Raw genomic sequence first — 22357 nt, forward strand, 5'->3', positions numbered from 1 at the left:
AGCATATGTAAGAAATAATTCTTTATGCTTTCTTAAGAAAATTAGGTAATTGGTATAATGTTAGAAAAAAATTTTTTTTTTTTTTTTTTTTAAGCATTAGAAGAATCAAGAACACAGTTCTCATTTACCTTATTCTGAGATGACCTTACTAGAAAATAGCTTATACTGAATGGACTGATTGTCCTGCTGGCATCTCATGTAGATGATCATGTCACCTGATTTGATTTAAACTATTGAAAAGTGGAGTTGAATTCTTGATGAAGCATTTTAATGTTAGGGCCAAAAACGAAACCACTTTTTCTTTGCATGGTGGTACAGTCAGATTGACATGCTCAAATAGCTTCTGTTTTCTCTTCCCCAACCTGGATCATCTACATTACCATGAGTGCACTGTCCTAAATTTCACATAAACAATTGGAATTTAAGCACCTAAAAGGCAAAGATTACATCTATTCAGTTTGTATCTTCCACAGTATTTCAGGGTGCTGCCTGCATTGTAAGTATTCAGTGAATGTTGCTTGAATTCAGTTTTGTCCAGGAGGTGGATCTTGTATTGTTTTATGTTTATTTTCTTTAAGTCTTGGAATATATGGGATACCTATTAAACCAAAAAAACCAAACCTAGTGCCGCCGAGTCGGTTTCGACTCATAGCGACCCTATAGGACAGGGTAGAACTGCCCCATAGAGTTTCCAAGGAGCGCCTGACGGATTCGAACTGCTGACCCTTTGGTTAGCAGCTGTAGCACTTAACCACTATGCCACCAGGGTTTCCATGGTTCTTTCCTTTAAATTTATTGAGGGACAGGGCAAGAAAACTGCCTCAGGCATTTCTGGTTTTCTCTTTATTTATCAGTTGGTTTATTTTGTATTTCTCATACTTTGGGGGGCAAAAGAATAGTGCTTTTACTACAGTGTTCTCATACAAGTTGTATTTTTGTAATTATTATACATGGATATAAGGAGCCCTGGTGGTACAGCTGTTAAGCATTTGGCTGCTAACCGAAACGTCAGTGGATTGAACCCACCTGCCGCTCCGCAGTGGCAGTGTACATCCGTAAAGATTGCAGCCTTCATAACCCTATGGGGCAGTTCTACTCTGTCCTGTAGGGTCACTATGAGTTGGAATGAACTTGATAACAATGTGTATATACATAGATAACGTTATTAACATTTTTATATAAGAAGGAAGAAAAGGAAAAATCATAAGATTCACTGAGTACAAAATGTAACAACCTCATTTTCCCCTGTCCCAGACCTGAAATCTGCCTTTTAGTGTAAAATAGCATTTAGAAACCAGGATGGTTTCTTGGATGCCAGTTGTGTTCATTGCTGCCAGTTGCTTCTAGGGCCTCTTAGTGAACAGAGAAAATATATGTGTGCGTGAGCATATATATATATACACACACACACACAGTTATACATAGGTGTCTGTATTTCTTCTTTATAGGTATGTATCTGTATTTATTAAAAACTCAAAGTTTATTCAAGTTTGTCCCTGTAGTTACTTGTACCTCCTTCCTCCAACAATGAGAAATTTGACTTCCATTGTTGTCAGTATATTTACTTATACATGAGGTATTTCAAGAACTGCTTACCCATAAACTTTAAACAAGTACTACTTGCTAGAATTCAGTTTTCCCAGGGGTTTTTGTTTGTTTTTAGGTAAATCTTACATACAAAAATATACATATTTTGAGTGTGCAGTTTAATGAGTTTTTTTTTTTAATTGTGCTTTAGGTAAAAGTTTACAACTCAAGTTAATTTCTTATTAAAAATTATGCACATACTGTTTTGTGACATTGGTTGCAATCCCTACAATGTGGCAGCATGCTCCCCGATTCCACCCCAGGTTCCCTGTGTCCATTCATCTAGTTCCTGTCCCTTCCTGCCTCCTCTTCTTGTTGATGAGATTGTACAAATGCATAGATCTTGTAATTTACCCTTCATTTAGGATATGAAATATTTCTGTCACCCACTCCATAAATTACAAAGCATTAAGAGAATTATAGGAACTTGTCAAAAGGACACAGGAACCAAATTAAAGGCTCCACCATTGGCCAAATCTGGGGCAGTTTGAGGATTAAAATAAAAATTCATAGTAATTGGTAGTAACCCAATGAATAATATAAGGAATTCACAAATCATACTGACAGGAGTGAATGAATTAATGAGATAGAAAGGAAAGATCTTCTTAATAGTAGGATGCCAACTAATTATTAATATTGAAGGAATGATTAAGTTAAAAAGTCATTCATGAATGCTGAAATTTGAGGGCTAACGCTTGATAAGGAACAAGATATTTACATAGGCTCAGAGTCTTATTTCCCTACAAATCATTTACAAAGAAAAAATTACCAAATTTCCCACAGGGAAATAAAGCAGATACAACTGTAGTTTTATTATCAACGCTACCACCACCAGTATGGCCACTAACTGATACTTCTCCTGATGTTCAGCATTGAGAAGGACAAATAACTTCTCTGTAATGTATGCTTGCCAAAGTACATAAACTAAATGTAATCATTAGAAAATATCGGGAAAACCAAGTTGAATTGCATTCTATCTATGATATATGCTTGCCAGAAGTACATAAACTAAATGTAATCATTAGAAAATATCAGGAAAACCAAGTTGAATTGCATCCTACAAATTTATTCTTTAAATATTCCAGTGTTAAGAAACAAACAGAAAGGCAATGAACTGTTTCACGTTACAGGATAAAAAAGGATAAGAACTAAATACAATGCTTGATCTTGTATTACATCCAGGAATGAGGTGGGGGGTGGATAGATATAAATGACATTATTGGTACAATTGATGAAAATTGAATATGGATTATAGATTACATAGTATTGAATCCCCTGATTTTGATTACTATGGTTATGTAAGACAAGGTTGACATATATAGAGATCAAGAAGTATTTGATTTCCATTTTATTCTCAGATGTTTCAGAAAGTATGCATGTGTGTGTGTGTATGCATGTGTGTGTATGTGTGCATGTGAGGGCATAAAATAAAAAGTGGTAAAGTTATATCACCTATATGTATGGTTGATAATTTTAAAATTCCAAATCTCTATTTTATTGACCATCAGCATAGTTTAAAATGCTTCCTGAGTTTTAGGAGAAACAATTCAAAATAATGCCAAGGTTTATATTTCTGAAAATTCTGAAGGAATTTATTGTCATGTTTTTCCATTGTTTTTGACAAATCTTGATTTCTCACTTTTTCACCATTATTACATATATATTTTGTGATACAAAAATGTAATGAATACTTATGTACCAGTACAAATGTTTGTTATCCCTATTTTTGGAATTAAATTTTTCAGAATTCATGGAAATAATTGGTCCAAGTATACATACATTCAGAGGTAACATGTTTACTGTTTTGGTGAATTCACGCATGTTATCTTAGGCTGGGTTCTCTGGAGAAGTAAGACCAGTGAAACATACATGCATACACACACACATATAATACACGGAGAGATTTATCTCAAGGAAATGGCTTATGCAGTTGTAGAGGCTGGTAAGTCCCAAGTCTGTGGGTCAGGTGTCAGGCTTCCTCTGACTCACAAAGCTGTAGGGGCTGATGAACCCAAGACTGGCAGGTCAGACAGCAGGCTGATGGCTCACGGACTATGGAGGCTGATGAATCCCAAGATTAGGAGGCAGCATGGCAGGCAGGCTGCTGGCTCAACTTCAAAGAACTAGAGGTCAAATGATGACGAGCTGGATATAGGATCCAGAGCGAGGAAAAGCCAGCAAGCTTTGCCGTAACGTCCAGATATATTGGATGCAGGCCACCCCGCTGAAGAAACTCCCCTTAAAACTAATTGGCTGATCATATCAGATCACATCATGGGTTTGATTATATCACCAAATGGAGGATAACTGCAGCCTTATGTAACTGCCAAATAACTGGGAATCGTGGCCCAGCCAAGTTGACACGCAACCGTAACCATCAGTCTACCGCTTGCCAACTTGACACTAGTACATCTCCTTAAACCATACACTATCTCTAAATAAAGACAGTTACACAGCCATACTTGCACCTAACATAATAGAACTAAGCTGCATACAACTGAAAACAGAATAGTTCTGTTTACATCTTATATTTTATAAATGAAGGAGGCAAAAGTATGTGATGTGCACATACAAGGAAGGAATGCTCATAACAATTGCAGTCTTTGTTTCTGCGACTAGTCATGTGGTTGTAACTAAATTTAGAACTACCTTCTTCCACCACCCGTTCTGTATCCCCTTTGCCCTCAACAAGCACCTCAGCGGGTCGTGGTTCTTTGCCTGGTAAAATGAACCAAACCTTCATTCCTGGAGGGTTTGTGCCATTAGCAGTCATGTCAGAATTGGGTTGCTATAGTTTTCCGTTGACTTATCACAGGGCATGGTAGTACTAAGAGATGTCCTAAGAGATCTCCTGTGTTCCATACATACTCTTCTTTACTTCCATTACGTAATATCAATTTTATTTCCCCTTGGTAATCAGGATCAACCACACCAGCCAATACAAGGACTCCCTTCTTTGCCTGTTGACCCAGAAGCATGAGGAGCCCAAAGTGACTGGGTGGAATTCTTAACTTCCAGTTCAGTGGAATCAGCATTGAGTCTCTTGGTGGGAACATTCTTCCCTTTGGAATTAAGACATTTAGACCCACAGAGCATAGGGTTGTGGTGACAGGAAACAAAAGTTTTGTGAGTGGATCACTAGGGATAATAGTGAGTGGTGCCACTCCATTTCCACCCCTTGATTCCTGGACTAATGAATCCTGGCTGTGGAAGTAACAGCACCATATATTGGATGCTGGTTTAGAGCATATACAGCCTCCTGGAGAACATTGCTCCAGTCCTGAAAGTTCTTGCCACCTAGTTGGCACTGTAATGGTGTCTTTTAGAAGGCCATCCCATCATTCTATCAAGCCAGCTGCTTCAGAGTGATGAGGAACATGGTTAGACCAGTGAATTCCATGAGCGTGGACCCATTGCCACACTTCATTTGCTGTGAGGTGAGTCTCTTGATCTGAGGCGATGTTGTATGGGATACTATGACAGTGGATAAGGCATTCTGTAAATCCATGGATGGTAGTTTTGGCAGAAGCATTGCTTGCAGGGAAGGCAAATGCATATCCAGAATAAGTGTCTGTTCCAGTAAGAACAAAGCACTGCCCTTTCCATAATGGGAAGTGATCCAGTGTAGTCAACCTGCTACTAGGTTGCTGGTTAATCACCTCAAGGCACAGTGCCATATCAAGGACTCAGTGTTGGTCTCTGCTGCTGGCATATTGGGCATTCAGCGGTGGCTGTAGCCAAGTAGGCCTTGGTGAGTAGAAGTCTGTGTTGCTGAGCCCATGTGTAACCACCGTGGCCACTTTGTTCATGAGCCCATTGAACAGTGATGAGAGTACCTGGGGAAAGAGAATGACTGGTTTCCATAGAATGTGCCATCCTATCTTCTTGATTGTTAAAATCCTCCTCTGCTGAAGTAATCCTTTGGTGAGCATTCACATGAGGCACAAATATCTTCACTTCTTTGGCCGATTTAGAGAGGACTGTCCACATACCTCTTCCCCATACCTCCTTGTCTGCAATTTTCCAGTCATATTCCTTCTAAGTCCCCGACCATCCAGCCAAACCTTTGGCCACAGCCCATGAATCAGTATATAACCACACATCTGGCCATTTCTCCTTCCAAACAAAGTGAACAACCAGGTGTACTGCTCAAAGTTCTACCCATTGGGAGGATTTCCATTCTCCACTGTCCTTCAGGGAGGTCCCAGACAGGGGCTATAGTGCTCCAGCTATCCACTTTTGAGTGGTACCTGCATATCATGCAGTACTGTCTGTAAACCAGACATCAGTTTTTCTCTTCCTCAGTCAGCTGATCATAGGGAACTCTCCGTGAGGCCATAGGTATAGACTGGGTGAGGACAGGTAATGTCACAGGAGTGGAGATCATGGGCATTTGGGCCATTTCCTCATGCAAGTTACTTGTGCCTTCAGGTTCTGCTCAGGCTTGATCTCATATATACCACTTCTATTTAATGATGGAGTGCTGCCATGCATGCCTGACTTTATGGCTCTGTGGATCAGATAACACCAAATTCAAGATGGGCAGCTCAGGCCACATGGTGACTTGGTGGCCCATGGTTAAGCATTCACTCTCTGCTAAGGTCCAGTAGGAAGTCAAAAGCTGTTTCTCAAAAAGAGAGTAGTTATCTACAGAGGATGGCAGGGCTTTGTTCCAAAACCCTAACGGTCTGTGCTGTGATTCACCAATAAGGAACTGCCAGAGACTCCAGAAAGACTCTCTTTGCAACTTATGTTTCAAGCACCATTGGATTAGCTAGGTCATATGTCCCAAGTGGTAGTGCAGCTTGCACAGCAGCCTGAACCTGTTGCAGAGCCTTCTCTTGTTCTGGGTCCAACTCAAAACTAGCAGCTTTTTTAATCACTTGATAAATAGGCCAGAGCAGCACACCCATATAAGGGATAAGTTGCCTCCAAAATCCAAATAGGCCCACCAGGCATTGTGCTTTCTTTTCATTTGTGGGAGGAACCAGATGCAATAGCTTGTCTGTCACTTTAGAAGGAATATCTGGACACACCACTGGACTCTTAGAAATTTCACTGAGGTGAAAGGCGCCTGAATTTTTGTCAGATTAATTCCCATCCTCTAGCACACAAACGAAGTCCTGGTGGTACAGTGGTTAAGAGCTTGGTGGCTAAACAGAAAGTCAGCAGCTTGAATCTACCAGCTGGTTTTTGCAAACCCTGTGGGGCAGATCTACTCTTTCCTGTAGGGTTTCTATGAGTCAGAATCAGCTTGATGGTAACGGGTTGGGTTTTTTTTTTTTTTTTGCATGCAAATGTCTTACCAATAACTCCGGAGTCATTGATACATCTTCCTTAGTAGGTCCAGTCAGCATAATGTCATCAATGTAACGGACCGCTGTGACATCTTGTGAAAGGGAAAGGCGATCAGAGTCCTTGCAGACTGAATTATAACATAGGGTTGAAGAGTTGGTATACCTCTGAGGTAGGACAGTGAAGGTGTATTACTGACCTTGCCAGGTGAAGACAACTGCTTCTGGTGTTCCTTTAAAGCTAGAATCAAGTAAAAGGCATTGGCCAGATCAGTAGCTACATAGTTACTAGGAGATTTATTAATTTGCTCAAGCAACGAAACCACATCTTGAACAGCAGCTGCAATTGAAGTCACCACCTGGTTAAGTTTACGATAACCCACTGTCATGCTCTAAGATGTGTCTTTTTTTTTTGCACAGGCCAAATAGGCAAGTTGAGTGAGAATGTGGTGGAAATCATCACCCCTGCATGCTTCAAGTCCTTGATGGTGGCAGTAATCTTTGCAATTTCTACAGGAAATCAGTATTGCTTTTGGTATACTATTTCCCTAGATAGGGGCAGGTCTCATGGCTTCCACTTAGCTTTTTCTACCATAATAGCCCTTATTCCACTTGTCAGGAATCCAGTGTGGGGGTTGGTTCTTCCAGTTGCTGAGTGTATGTATTCCAATTATGCATTCTTGAACTGAGGAAGTCACTACAGGATGGGTTCGGGGACCTACTGGACCCTCTGTGAGACGAACCTGAGCTAAGATTCCATTAATAACCTGATCTCCATATCCCTCCCACCCCCTGAATGAGGGGCCGCAGTGATGTTTTGGGTCTCCTGGAGTTAGTGTCAGTTCAGAGCCAGTATCCAGTAATCCCTGAAAAGTCTTATTATTATTTCCTCTTCTCCAGTGAACAGACACTGTCGTAAAAGGCTGTAGATTCCGTTGGGGAAGACTGGGAGTAAGATTAACAGTATAAATTTTTGGCAGTGGGATGGGGTCCTTCCTCAACGGGATCTGGCCTCCCCTTCATTCAGAGGGTTGTTGGTCTGTAAACTGGTTCAAGTCTGGGAATTGACTGAGGGGCCATGACTCTTCTGGTGATTCAAGTTAGACTGCCATTTACTTGGCCTAGAATTCTTGTGTTTATACAGATGAAATAAACATTTAGTAGATTCCCCATCTGTTTCACTGCTAGGGACACCCTGGCAAAGTAGACAACGGCACAAGTCCATACAAGTCAGACTGTTCTGATTACTGCTTTGACTCTGTTGTCCATTATGGTAACCATGTTTACCTTGTCTTTGTCAATTGAATGCTACCACTTGGCTCCTACCACCATGAGATTCAATCAGTGTCATTGTAGTTAGGTGTCTTATAAAGAGTTACGACAGTTCCCACTGTTAAATCTGACTTACATAAAATAGCAATCACAGCAGTCTTCATAATGCTGGGGCTCCCTTTACAAATTTGTTGTGATAAAAGGTATATCCTCTGCGCACCCCATGTGTGAGTTTGTGGGTCTAACTTGATAAATCCACTCTAACATGTCAGTTTCCCCAAGCCTTTGGATACCTTCTACAGTATACCAAGGCGTGTCTGGAACATCACCTTGATTTAGTGTGGGCTGCCGTGTAATCTGTGCTTCAATGAACCAACCAAATAACCTATTAGATCCTTTCCTAACCTCTTGGACTGACTGAAACATTGAAGAATCTGTGCTTAGTGGGCCCATATCAGTAAATTCAGTCAGATCCAAATATATGTTCCTTGCAGCATCCCATATCCTTAATAGTCCTTCCCACACATTTTCCCCAGGTTTCTGTTTGTACATATTAGAAAAGTCAAGCAGTTCTTTTGGAGTGAAGCATACCTCCTCTTGGGTCACACTGTATATCATCTTTTGGAGCTTGCTGGGTCTTAAGTCTAGTTATAGGTCTAGAAGCAAAAATACGTGGTTTTGACGTGTTCTTAGAACATTCAGCAATGTCTTATAAGTTATCTGCCTCAGGCTGTGCCCCAGGCAATGACTAGGACCCTACCCTAGGTGATATCTCAGACAGTGGCTTTCAGACATAGCTGGGTTAATCTCATCAAATGGGGCTGGTAGGGCTAATGGTTTTATGGGGAAGGTGGTTTAGCAGACAAGATGGATTAATCTCTTTAGATGAGAGTGTGAGGGCTGGTATTGGCAGGAGTGATTCAGCAGAATTTAGGGGCTCAGTTTCCCACTCTCTGCCCATGTGTCGCCATCCCACATTTCAGGATTCCATTTCTTCCCAACCAGTGCCCTCACTTTAACTTCAGACACCATTCGTTGTTGAGAATTCAATTGGCATAATTCAGCCACTCTTAGAGGAAGGCTCTGGGCTTTGTTTTCGGCAATATTAGCTCTGTTACTATACGAAATAAGGCTTTCTTTCAGGGCACAAGTGACAACTTTGAGGTCTTTTATGTGGTGCTGAAGGCATAACTCTGAAGCCCTGAACTCATCTCTTTCTTTCACCACTTCGCTTAGCAGCAGTGGTACCAACCAACCAGCTTCCTTATACTTCTCATTCTGACAAACTTGTAGAAAAGTATCGAACACAGGATCATCCAGAGCCTCACCTCTCACCAATACTTGATCTATTGGTGGTGATACTTTTCATATTTCTGTTGCTGCGTCATGACATGGATTAGCAGTACCCTCTTTACTACTGGAAGCAGAGTCGTCAACATCTTTAAGACCAACTAGACTTGAGAACCAATTCAGAAAACTGAATCTTACAGTTTTGTTTCTCTAGAACCACTCTCGGTACCAGATATCTTGGGCTGGGTTCTCTAGATATGCAAAACCAGTGAAGCGTGTGTGTGTGTGTGTGTGTGTGTGTGTGTGTGTGGAGAGAGAGATGTAAATACACACACATATACATATGTATATATAGAAAGAAAAAGATATCAAGGAATGGCTCACACAGTTGTAGAAGCTGCCAAGTCCCAAGTCTATGGGTCAGTTATCAGGCTGGAGGCTTCTCCTGATTCACGTAGCTTCAGGGGCTGACAAATCTAAGATCGGCAAGTAAGATGAAAGGCTGCTGGTTCGCAGGCTATGGAGGCTGACAAACCAAAGATGGGCAGTCAGTACAACAGGCCACTGATTCAGTCCCAAGAACTGGAGATCAGATGATGATGGGCCAGGTGCAGGACCCAGAGCAAGCAAAAGTCAGTGAGCTTTTCCATAACATCCAGGTATATTGGATACAGGCCACACCCCTGAGGAAACTCCCCTTATGACTAACTGGCTGATCACATGAGATCGTGTCATGGAGGTGATTACATTATATCACACAGTGGAGGATACCTACATCGTTCGTAACTGCCAAACCACTGAGAATCATGGCTTAGCCAATTTGACACATAACCTTAACCCTCACACATGTATTTATGCACATTTAAATAACCTCACAGGTGATAGTGAATGCCTGTTACCAAACACCTTCCCAGTCACCTGATATACCAAAAAAAGATATGCCAGTCATTTTAATTTGACAGGTTAAAAGGAAATCTCGTTATTAGTTTTTTGTAATGAGATTGTGCATCTTCTCGTATCTCTTATTGAGAGTTTGTGTTTCTTCGTATTAATATCCCTTGCGTGTTTTTCCGCTGATTGTTCCTTTTCTTATTTATTCATAAGAGTTTTTTGTTTTGTTTAATTTTTTTTACCAAGTATAAGAACCCTTTTGCTTATAATAGGTTATAATTTTATCACTTTCTTTCAACTTTATATTTAAGGTATATTGTGTCACACAGTGGATTATAATTTTTATATATTTGGATCTATCAAGTTTTTTTCCCCCCTTCTGTGACTTTTTAGTTTGGGGCATGCTTAGAAACACCCACCCAACTATAAGATTATTAGATTTTTAGCCTATATTATTAGTTCATTATTTTGATTTAATTTTTAAATCCAACATCTTCCAGGCAGCTGAAAACAATGGCATATTTTTAGTTACACATCTTCTAATATTTCCTCCAGAGACAGTATAAGAAAAGTAAAAGAAATATACACGTAAACCATGCTCACAGCATAACTTGATTATGGAGAATACCCAACTTCAAAATGATTATAAATATTAAGAGAGAAATCACCAATTTCCAACATATGCTTTCTAACTCTCTTTACCTACCCTACCCCACCCCACAGCAAGTCTGTGTGGCAAGCAAAGACAGAGTAAAACCGCAGACAAGACAGAAGATCGAAGCAGCAAATGGACCAAAGGTTAACTTACACTTCCAGAAAGATTAACGCTGCACTAAGTTTTAAAAAAAATAATCAGGTAGATTAGAACAGTAGTCATGAGAGAAAACTTAATCATTTGGTATTTATTGGGTGTGGGCTCAGTTTTAAGGTGTACTTTTTTAAAACATATCAATATGCCTTTTAAAATAGTTAATTTTTTAAATTACGGTTTAGTCTGTATTTGGCCAGACAGTATGGCCTGTGTCAATAGCATAGGTCTGTTTCCCACATCACCTTTAATTAATATCACTGATGTGAGACTGGATTAGTCACTTATCTTTTTTTATTTTTACTTTGTTCATCTATAAAGTAGAAATAGTGCTGATATCTGCTTTGCAAGTCTGTCGTGTGAACTAACAGTATACTGTATATGCATGCTTGCTCATTGTAAGCCCTTAATAAATACTAGTTTTCCCTCTTTTTTAGAAAGTGTCAACCTTACTGGGAACTGTTGTCATGTATTAAGATATAAACCAAATAATAATGCATGTGGTGTTTTTCTTTTATTGTTTAATGATTCACTGAAAATATAGCTGTGGTTATTTGCTAAGGAAAATATGTATATAATCAGGTAGTTCGTAATTAGACTAACTCAGAAGTTGTAGTTATTGCACGTGTAGGTATAGTTAACTGCCTTTTCTGGTAAGCGACTTTACTTAGAAGATACACGTTCATGTGAGCAAGAGAGACAATTTCCTGGAAGGAAATTGTGGTTTCCAGATCTTTATAATAATGCCACCTTTAATCTTTTCAAACTCGTAAGCATTGTCCTAAACAGATGGTTTACTCGAGGCTAACAAGAAGTAAATGAAACTTTCCTTATGAGCCTGTTAAGACTTCGTAGACTGTCAGTAATATGGAAAAATTGGATATTTAGTCAGGAATTTGAACATGTGTTTCAGGTAGAAAATTCCAAAGGTAACGAAGAAAGTATTCTACAAAGAGAAATACCTGCCAGACAGTCTAGACGAAGGTTTCGGAAGATTAACTATAAAGGAGAGCGCCAAACCATCACTGATGATGTGGAGATTAACAGCTATCTTTCTGTGAGTATATTTAGGAACATTTCATAATCTGTCTTAATTTTTATATATAATGTCTTTAATTTACATTCATATTTGGCAATATCAGTACTTTGGGTTGTACATGTAAAAGTTTGGGGCAGGTGAATATGTCCATATAATCTTTGAAAATATTTTTGCTTATCTGAATTGGTTAGAAAGACTTCTACCAGTGGGAGTTTTGTTTTTGCTTAAATAATCTAAAAAAAAAAAAAAGTTTTTACCACTTTTTTTTAAGAAATGTTTATGAATTTTCTTATACTTTTTATTACCTGAATAGAGTATAGGTTATAGTCCTGAGAACTTAAATAATAAACTAGTTGGGACCTTTTGTTCTGGTATTCTGTGATGCATACAAAAGAAATAATTTCTGACTTGAAATGTGGGACAAATACATACTACATGTTAATGTAGAGACATATGTAAGCATTAAAGGTATGTTTTCACAAAAAGGAGAAGCAGAGAAAATGTTAACTTTGTAACACCAGAAGAATACATAAGCTGTTTCTTCAGAAGTCTTTAATTTTATAATTGTAGATAACTTCTTTTGAGGCTGAAAAGTACTTGAATCAAGAAATAAGGATAATCTAAGAATAAATTCCTGTACATTTTTCTGGGGAGAGGCTCTATAGTTATCTGCTTTCAGAGGAGTCATGATCCCTCAAGATGTAAAGACAATTTTTCAAGAGGTTTTCATCTTTTCTTTGCATGTGCTTAAATAATAAAAATATCTTTTGTTTAAAACAGGGCTTCAAACTGGTTCTGCCCAGTTCAGTCATGGCTAAGGAAGCATCACTGGAACAGACTCTGATTTTTAAAGTTACAGCGAACAAGAAAGGTAGCCAGAATAGGAAAAATTACGAGTCGAAGCCCTGCTAGAAACTTAATCTCCCTCTTAGAGAACAAGGGCAGCATACGTGTTGCATAGCAGCCAAATCTCTTGCCCTTGAATTTTGAGCACAGTCCAAAGCAGTGCTGCCCCGCTGAAAGATGGTGGCCAGCCATGCTGCTTTGAATGTATGTCACTCTCCTACAGTCCTGCCAGTAATGTAATCTCACTGAGAGGGCTCACAATGCCTCTTCCAAGTCTCCCATTCCAAGGCTTTGACCTGTAATTTTTCCTGTTCCAGGTACCATGCCAATTCTGCCAAACTGTAAAATTTTGGATCTGTTCCTGTTTTGCTTCATCAGCCATGACTGTACCAGTTCACACCAGCTCAAAGCCCTGGTTTAAAATAATAGCATCAGGTTGGAGAAGTTTAAAAAAGATGAAAATAAGTCAGTAGTAAAAGAATTTAAAGTTAGTTGCAGCAAAAAAATTCCCTAGGGCATATTTAATTCTTTCGGTTGTCAGTAACAAAAATTTACTTATTCCTTGTTAGGAATGAGGAAGACTATTTAGGGAATTGTTTGCACTGGAGTAAGTTTTAGATTTAAGGCGGCTCTAAGGATTTAGCTGGAAGAATGGCCTGGTATCTACTTCTGAAAATCAGCCAGTTATGAAAATAACAAATGTCGGAGAAGCTGTGGGGAAGTTAAACTCTTATGCCCTGCTGGTGGGAATACAAAATGGTACAGCCATTTTGGAAAACAGTATGATGCCTCCTTAAAAAGCTAGAACTAGAAATATCATATAATCCAACAATCCTGCTCTGGGGAATATATCCTAGAGAAATAAGAGCAGTCACACGAATAGATATATGCACACCCATTTTCATTGCAGCATTGTTCACAATAGCAAAAAGATGGAAACAACCTAGATGCCAATCAGCAGATGAATGGATAAACTATGGCATATACACAGTGGAGAACTAAGCAACGATAAAGAACAGTGATCAATCTGCAAAGCGTCTTACAACATGGATGAATCTGGAGGGCATTATGCTGAGTGAAATAAGAAAATTACAAAAGGACAAATATTGTATGAGACCACTATTATGAAAACAGTTACGTACAACAAGAAACAATATTTGATGGTTACAAGGGAGGAAAAGCCTGGGAGGGAAAATCACTAACTAGACGATAGATAATTGTTAACTTTGGTGAAGGGTAGGACAGTACACAGTATTGGGGAAGCCAGCACAGCTTGTCCAAGGCAAGGTCATGGAGCTCCATATACACATCTAAACTCCCTGAGGGGCCAAATTACTGGGCTGAGGTCTTTGGGGAACATGGATTCGGGGAACACCTAGCTCAATTGGCATAACATAGTTTATAAAGAAAATGTTCTACATTTGACTTTGGTGAGTAGTGTCTGGGGTCTTAAAAGCTTACAAGTGGCCATGTAAGATACTCCACTGGTCTCACCTCATCTGGAACAAGGAAGAATGAAGAAAACCAAAGACACGAGGGAAAGATTAGCTCAGAGGACTAGTGGAGCACAGCCTCCACCATACTGAGTCCAGCACATTCAGATGGTGCCTGACTACCACCACTGACTGCTCTGATAGGGATCACAATAGAGGATCCCGGACAGAGCTGGAGAAAAATGTAGAACAAAATTCAAATTCACAAAAAAAAAAAAAAAAAAAAGACCAGACTTACTGGTCTGACAGAGACTTGAAGAAACCCCGAGAGTATGGCCCCCAGACACCCTTAGAGCTCACTGCTGAAGTCACTCCTGAATTTCACCCTTCAGCCAAAAATAAAACAAAAAGAAAAAAACAATCAGCCAATTTTAAAACCATGTAGGTCACAACAGTCCAATTCCGTTGTGTATGGGCTTGCCATAAGTCAAGCTGAAATCAAAGGATTTAGTCACATTTTTCTAATTTTATTGATTCAACACGTTCTATTTCTGACAACAAACAGTAACGTGAAATAATTCCAAAATTTGGACTATATCTAGAGCTATCCAAGGTTCATTTCCTTCTTTACTATTTAACAGTTTCTTTTTTTATACAATAAATTTCCTTGTCAATAATTAAACTGGCTTGTTTTGCTTTATTACACTGGTAATACATGTCAATTTTTGAAGATTGAAATTTTATTATTCCCACCACCCAGTTATACAACCCATGATGACATTTTGTATAGCCTTGAAGAAAGTTTTTTTCAACCTGTATATAGACAGATACATAAGATTTTACTAAAACGAATACATATAATACTTAGTTTTGTAACTTTTTAAAACATATAATCTGAATGTCTTTGAATGCTGTTAAATGTTCTTTTACAACATTTTTAATGGCTGCATAGTACTCTGTTTAATACTATGCCATACTTTTTTATCCACTTCCCACTATTTGATTGTTTCTAGCTTTTCATTATGATTTTTTAAAAATGTTGTACAAAGTGTCTTTGTGGTTATATCTGCCTATATCTTGATTTCTTTAGAAAAAATTCCAAGAAATAGAATTGCTAAATCAAAGTATCCTTATTTATACTATTTGGTTATACTTATTTGAGATAAAGAATGCATACTTTGTGTGAGTTTTCCCTGAATTTCTTTAGTGTCATGGCATGAAGCCAGGACAGAATATGTATTTTTTCTTGGTGGCAGTGGCTTTCTTTATGTTCATGAGTCATTTGCTTTTAGCCCTCCTCTATGCTGAGAGGTGTCTTTTGGATGTATTGGTTTCCTAATGGACCAGAAACAGCAGTAGGCACACTGCTGGGGATTCTGTTTGATGACATTAAGTGTAGCATTTTGCATGTAAAGGCTTGTACAGCTAGTTTTAGGTGCTAATTCTACTGAGTACTGTCAGGAATTTTGCAAATCATGGAAGGAAAGAACTAAGTTGATTCAACTTAGCCAAAGCTGATTTATTAACTATGAGAATGTGTTAGAGAAGGATTTTTGTTTATATTACTTGCAATTGCTGTTTCTTAAAGTAATAGTTTTATTTTTTTCTATAAGGGATATAGTTCGGACAGCTTGGAAAATGCGGTTTTCATTTCCTTTTCGTTAATATCACCAATTTTGTAAAAAGCTGTGCTTTTGCTCAAATTCCTACATATTGACAGTTGATCCGCATAAGGAAGCTATGTAGCAAACACCTTAAATGTATTTGTGAAAGTACCCAGTAGAGCACTGGTTTTGTGGCCACTATAGGGCCCTTCAAGGAGCCCTGGTGGCACAATGGTTGAGCACTTGACTGCTAACCAAAAGGTTGGGGGTTTGAACCCAGCAGGGGAAAAGACCTGATGATCTGCTCCTGTAAAGATTACAGCCTACATAAAAAAAAAAAAAACACAGCTATCGATCTCTACTCATTAGGGACAAAACAGAAAGAAGGAAACCAAAGTCTCAGAGAGGAAACTAGTCTACAGGGTTAGTAGCCTACATGAGCCACAGCCTTATCTACCCTGAGATCAGAGGAACTAGATGGTGTGTGGTCGCCACTACGAACCATTCTGATCAGTGCCACAATAGATGGACCCTGATAAAACAGATAAAATATGAAACAGAACTCAAAATCTTAAAAAATGCATACATACTGTACCAGTTGAGACTCAAGGGCTCCCTGAGACTATGACCCTGAGATACTCTTTTTAAACCTTGGACCGAAACTATCCCCCGAGGTTACATTTTAGCAAAATAACAGATTGGCCCACAAAATAACGATTACTATCCATGAGCATGGTGCACCATTAAGAAACATCTATATAAGACCAAAAGATCCACAGTTACTCTAAAACAAAGATGAGAAGATAAGGGGGCAGGGAAGCTAGAATACTAGAAACAGAGCAACCCAGAAAGCAATTAAAGAGAATGTTGACACATTGTAAAAAAAAAAATGTAATTAATGTCACTGAACAGTTTGTATAGAAATTGTCATAAGAGAAACTAATTTGCTGTGTAAACCTTCACTGAAAACACCATAAAATATTGTTTAAAAAAGAAGGTTACAGCCTAGGAAACCCTATGGAGCAGTTCTGCTCTGTGCTGTAGCTCTCTATGAGTCGGAATGTACTTGACGGCACACAACAGTAGTGCCCTTTGGGTTCTCTGGGTGGTGCCAGTGATTAAGCACTTGACAACAAGATGAAAGGTTGACTGTTTGAACCCACACAGAAGCGCCTTAGAAGACAGGCCTGGAGATCTGCTTTCTAAAGGTCACAGCCTTGAAAATCCTATGGAGCAGTTTTACTCTGCACACATGGAGTCGTCATGTGTCAGAACTGACCTGATGGCAGGCAGCAACAATAACAACATAGAGTCCTTATGATGAACCACACTTTTAGGATCCTCCGGGTTTTGTTTTTAGCTTAAATAACATGTATAACTGGAGAAACAGGAAGTGCTGATGTCGAAGCTCTAAGTTTATATGTAATGTAAAGCCAAAGACAAAGATTGGATTTTTAAAGATACTGATGATAAAAGGCAGTAATAATGAAACTTTAAAAAAAAAGTTCGAATTACATCAGAACCAACTCAGGACAGAGCTATCGGAATGGAACCCTGTCATAAGTTGGGAACTACTTGTATTTCTTTTATTCCACTGTCAGCGATGCAGTGAAAAATAGGAGGAATTGTTCTTCTTTTAGACAGCAATGGAAACTTAGCATTTTCTTTCTGAATTTGCAGATCATCTCAGCTTTTTCTTGCTAGAGTGCTGCAGGTAAAATAATTCTCAAAGATGTACAAAATGTTTTAACTTCTAGACTGTCATACTTATTATTGAATACACAATCTTCATCAAGGTTTTTTTTAATATAAAGAAGAGTTTACATGTATTTTAAAGTTATTTTCTAACTGAATGCTTAGAACGATTGAAAAAGATGGTTTATTCCTGTGAAATATTTTTGTAGTTTTGTCTTACATTCCTTTGTACAAAGAAGACAACTATAGTTTTAATGTGAACTTTTTTTTAAGTAAAAAGAGCACTTTTATAACAGTAATAACATTTTAAAAATTCCTTTGAGTAGTGCTCTCAGAACTTGAACAAGTTTAAATGTCTTTGAATATTCTCAGTTTTAGAGCTTTGACATTTGAGAAGGGTGTATTTGGTATTTAGAAATAGCAAAAAGGTGATTGGAAGCAATATTTGGTGAGTAGGATGATGATTAAGCCAAGTACAAAGGGTACAGCATTTATATGAGCCATCTGTCTTGAATCCTTTCTTCACTAACTGTGTGATTGGAGCAGTTCATCTAAGTAAACCCTCTGTGCTTCAGTTGTTTCACTTCTCAAAATGATGGAAGTAGTACTGGATCTGCATGTCTCATGGGGGGGTTGTTTATATATTTGAAAAGTGTGTGCACACTCACAGTCTATCAGTCAGTATCTGTAGACTCTGCCTCTCAGATAATTTTCTTTGTGAACTAAACCTGTTACCAATCAAATAGATTCTGACTCATAGTGACCCAATAGGACAGAGCAGAACTACCCCATAGGGTTTCCAAGGAGCAGCTGGTGGATTCAAACTGCCAACCTTTTGGTTAGCAGCTGAGCTTTTTTAAACACTGCATAGTCTCAGTTTCCTCATGTAATCGCCTTAGCATTCACCACCTTTCTTCCTATAACTGTTTTAAGAACATCTGTTCCAGCCTCCAGTACTCACTGTAAAAGCAGTATTTCTTTTGAGATTTGGGGGATTTCAAAAACTGGAAAATATTGCGTGACCTCTTCATCAAAAGATACCTACTTAATCATTTTATTTAATTTTAAAATTTCTCTTCCCTCTGAACTAGTTTCCCTATTGCTGCTTCTTTTCTATTCTGTTTATCTTCCACCATTTCCTTGCCATCACCCAGTTCATTCATTTTACTTCTCAGCTCTGTCTTTCTATAATGAAGACCTAACGGTATTGCTCCTTTTAAACTCTTAAATCTTTTCACAGCCTGCCATCACATATCAGAGAAATTCCAGTGATCCACGTAGGTATAAGGATCTCCGTACTCTAAACCTCCTCCTCCCATTGCTGTCAAGTTAATTCTGACTCTTGATTACCCATCTGTTGCAGAATGGAACTGCTTCGTAGGGTTTTCTTGGCTGTAATCTTAATGGAAGCAGTCCTTTGGGTGGATTTAGACTGCCAACCTTTAGGTTAGTAGTTGAGCACAAACCATTTGCACCACCTACTCTAGACCAGTTCTGTTTAATAGAACTGTCTACAATGATGGAAATGTTTTATATTTGTGCTGTCCGAATTGGTAGCAACTTGCCACATATGGCTAGTGCACCTGAGGATTGAAATTTTAAATTTTACTTAATTATAAATAATTTATATATAAATAACCACATAGGGTGTAGTAGCTACCATATTGCACAGCACAGGTCTGAACTTTGTCCACCTCTCCAGCTTTATCTTTTCCTCTTTTTCTACATATTCCCTACCTTTCAGCCATGGCAAACAAATGTACTGATCCTTCCAGAAACCATGTTTTTTATATACATTTCTTGTATATTCTGTTCTCTTTATTGAGAATGCTCTTTTATCCCTTTTCTTTCTGGCAAAATCTTACTCATCCTTAAGACTAAATTCCATATCATGTCATGTGAGGACACCATGATTTTTTTCTTGGTAAGGCTTAGGTATACATCTCTGCATTCCCGTAATATCCCATGTATGTGCCTGTGACCATTTATGAAACTACATTGCAGTTGTGTATTCAAATGTCTGTGTTTCCCATCAGAATATGCATTCCTTAAAACTGTGAATTATGATCATCATATCCTCAGAGCATTGCCTGTCAAAGAGGATAAGAGTGCTGCTCTGATACCAGCTTGCTTTAAAAACCCAGAAACCTGCTTAGCTTAGCCTTTGTAAATTTGGGGAAGTTGTTTAACCCTTCTACATCTGATATATAAACTATAGGTTTGTGAGATGATTCAGTGAGAGAATATATATATATATATGAAGTGCCCTGCCTGGTGCCCTGAAAGACATTCAGTAATATCTGTGGCTTCTATTGCTGCTGTTACTGTAAATACTCAAAAAAAAAAAAAAATCTTTGTTTCCATTGCTTACAAAATAATCTTATTATTTATCTATTCCATACCTGCATATAAAAAGTACCTTACAAAAATAACTAAATACATCAAAATTAGTGAAAACAAATAAGCTAATGAATCAGAAGAAAGGGAGAATAAGGGTAGGAAAAATAAAATCAAATTGACTTGAAGTTAGTATAAACAACAGTCACCAACTACCAGCAAAAATAAATAAATAAAAAACTATTTTATGTTAAAAAAAAAAAAAACTGAAGAAAGGGAGAATAAGGGTAGGAAAAATAAAATCAAATTGACTTGAAGTTAGTATAAACAACAGTCACCAACTACCAGCAAAAATAAATAAATAAATAACTATTTTATGTTAGGCCACCCTAAAAAAAAAAGATTTTGTGGAGTACCTTGAGAATAGCTCACTTTGACCGAGATAATTTCTTTGTCCAACCTTAAAAGATGAAGTAGTTGTGAAATATATTTGAAGTTCACTAAATGTTTTGCTTTACTATGTAGAATGAGTGGCCAGAAGCCAATTAAATGATGAAAGGTGATATCTGCCAAAAAATTATGACCCTCATTTTAGAATTTTTGAATTGAAGGCTTTTTTTCAGATAGTCATTAGTGAGGCTGGTTGTTTAGCCCAGTGTGGATTCAAAACAATACGCAGGACATGGGAAGAAAATAGAACTTTGGTTTATATGTCCTGTTATCCTTTTAAATATCTTGGGATTTTGTGTATATTTAATAATGGGTGTAAAATATCTAGCCAGCAATGTATGTATTAATTTCTAAATAATGTTGGAAATGTAGTTTAAATTTTTTTCAATTTAATATATAATCAGAAAAGTTTTTTAATTGTGGTAAAAACATATGTAAGAAAACATTTGCCAATTCAGCTAATTTTACATGTGTAACTCAGTGACGTTGATTACATTAATCCTGTTGTATAATATTTATCACCACCCTTTTCCAAATAATTCTACCATCATTAACAGAAACTCAGGGCCCCTTAAGCAATGACTCTTCCTTTCTCGCTCTCTCCCACTTCTGGTAACCAGTATTAAGCTTTAGTCTCTATACATTTGCCTATTTCCTGTAAGTGGGATCATACAGTATTTGCCCTTTTGCGAATGACTTGTTTCACCTAGCATAATGTTTTCAAGGCTCATCCATGTTGTAGCATGCATCAGAACTTCATTTCTCTTTATGGGTGAGTAATATTCCATTGTATATGTATACCACATTTTGTTTATCTCTTGATGGACACTTAGGTTATTCCTACCTTTTGGATATTGTGAATGGCACTGCAGTGCACACTGATGTGCGGGTTTCTGTTTGTGTTCCTGCATTCAGTTCTTTTGGGTATATAGCTAGAATTGGGATTGCTGGGTCATATGGTAATTCTGTGTTCAACTTTTTGATGAATCTTCAAACTTTCCATAGTGGCTATACTATTTTGAATTCCCACCAGCATTGGATGAGGGTTCTTATTTCTCTATATCCTCACCAGCACCTGTTATTTTCTGGTTTTTGATCATAACCATTCTAGTGGGGGTAATGTGATGTCTCATGTGGTTTTGATTTACATCTACCTATTGGAAACCCGGGTGGCGTAGTGGTTAAGTGCTACAGCTGTAAACCAAAGGGTCGGCAGTTCAAATCCACCAGACGCTCCTTGGAAACTCTATGAGGCAGTTCTGCTCTGTCCCGTAGGGTCGCTATGAGTCAGAATCGACTCAGACAGCACTGGGTTTTGTTTTGTTTTGTTTTGTTTTGTTTTTTTTGGTTTTGGATGGGGATGCTGGAGCCCTGGTGGTGTAGCGGTTAAGAGCCTGGCTGCTAACCAAAAGACAAGCAGTTCAAATCCACCAGCTGCTCCTTGAAACCCCTATGGGGCAGTTTTACTGCGTCCTGTAGAGTCACTATGAGTCAAAACTGACTTGACAGCACCTAACAACAACAACATGGGGGTGCTGAGTCGGAATCGACTCAATGGCAGCAGAAAGTGACTAATTAGGAGTCCTGGGTGACATAAACAGTTAAGCGCTTGACTACTATCTGGAAGGTTAGTATTTCAAACCCACCCAGAGGAGCCCTGAGAGAAAGTCTCGGTGATCTGCTTCTGAAAGGTTACAGCCTTAAAAATCCTATCGAGTGCAGGTCTGCTCTGGAGTTACCATTAATCAGAATCAGCTCCACAGCAACTGGACTTTGTTTTTGCTTGTTTGTTTGTTTTAATAGTTAATGAT

At 38.3% G+C, this 22357-nt stretch overlaps 1 protein-coding gene across 15 annotated transcripts in view; it reads left to right on the forward strand.

The window, feature by feature from the left end:
- Nucleotides 1-22357, forward strand: part of RAPGEF6 (Rap guanine nucleotide exchange factor 6) — a 267271-nt gene that overhangs the window by 102422 nt on the left and 142492 nt on the right. For all 15 annotated transcript variants that reach the window (XM_023548454.2, XM_023548476.2, XM_023548463.2 and 12 more), the window contains one exon: nucleotides 12056-12199. In XM_023548454.2, coding sequence (XP_023404222.1) covers nucleotides 12056-12199 — 144 coding nt within the window. The remainder of the gene's footprint in view (nucleotides 1-12055; nucleotides 12200-22357) is intronic.

Source organism: Loxodonta africana, chromosome 2 (genome assembly GCF_030014295.1).
Source record: "Loxodonta africana isolate mLoxAfr1 chromosome 2, mLoxAfr1.hap2, whole genome shotgun sequence".
Taxonomy (NCBI): domain Eukaryota; kingdom Metazoa; phylum Chordata; class Mammalia; order Proboscidea; family Elephantidae; genus Loxodonta; species Loxodonta africana.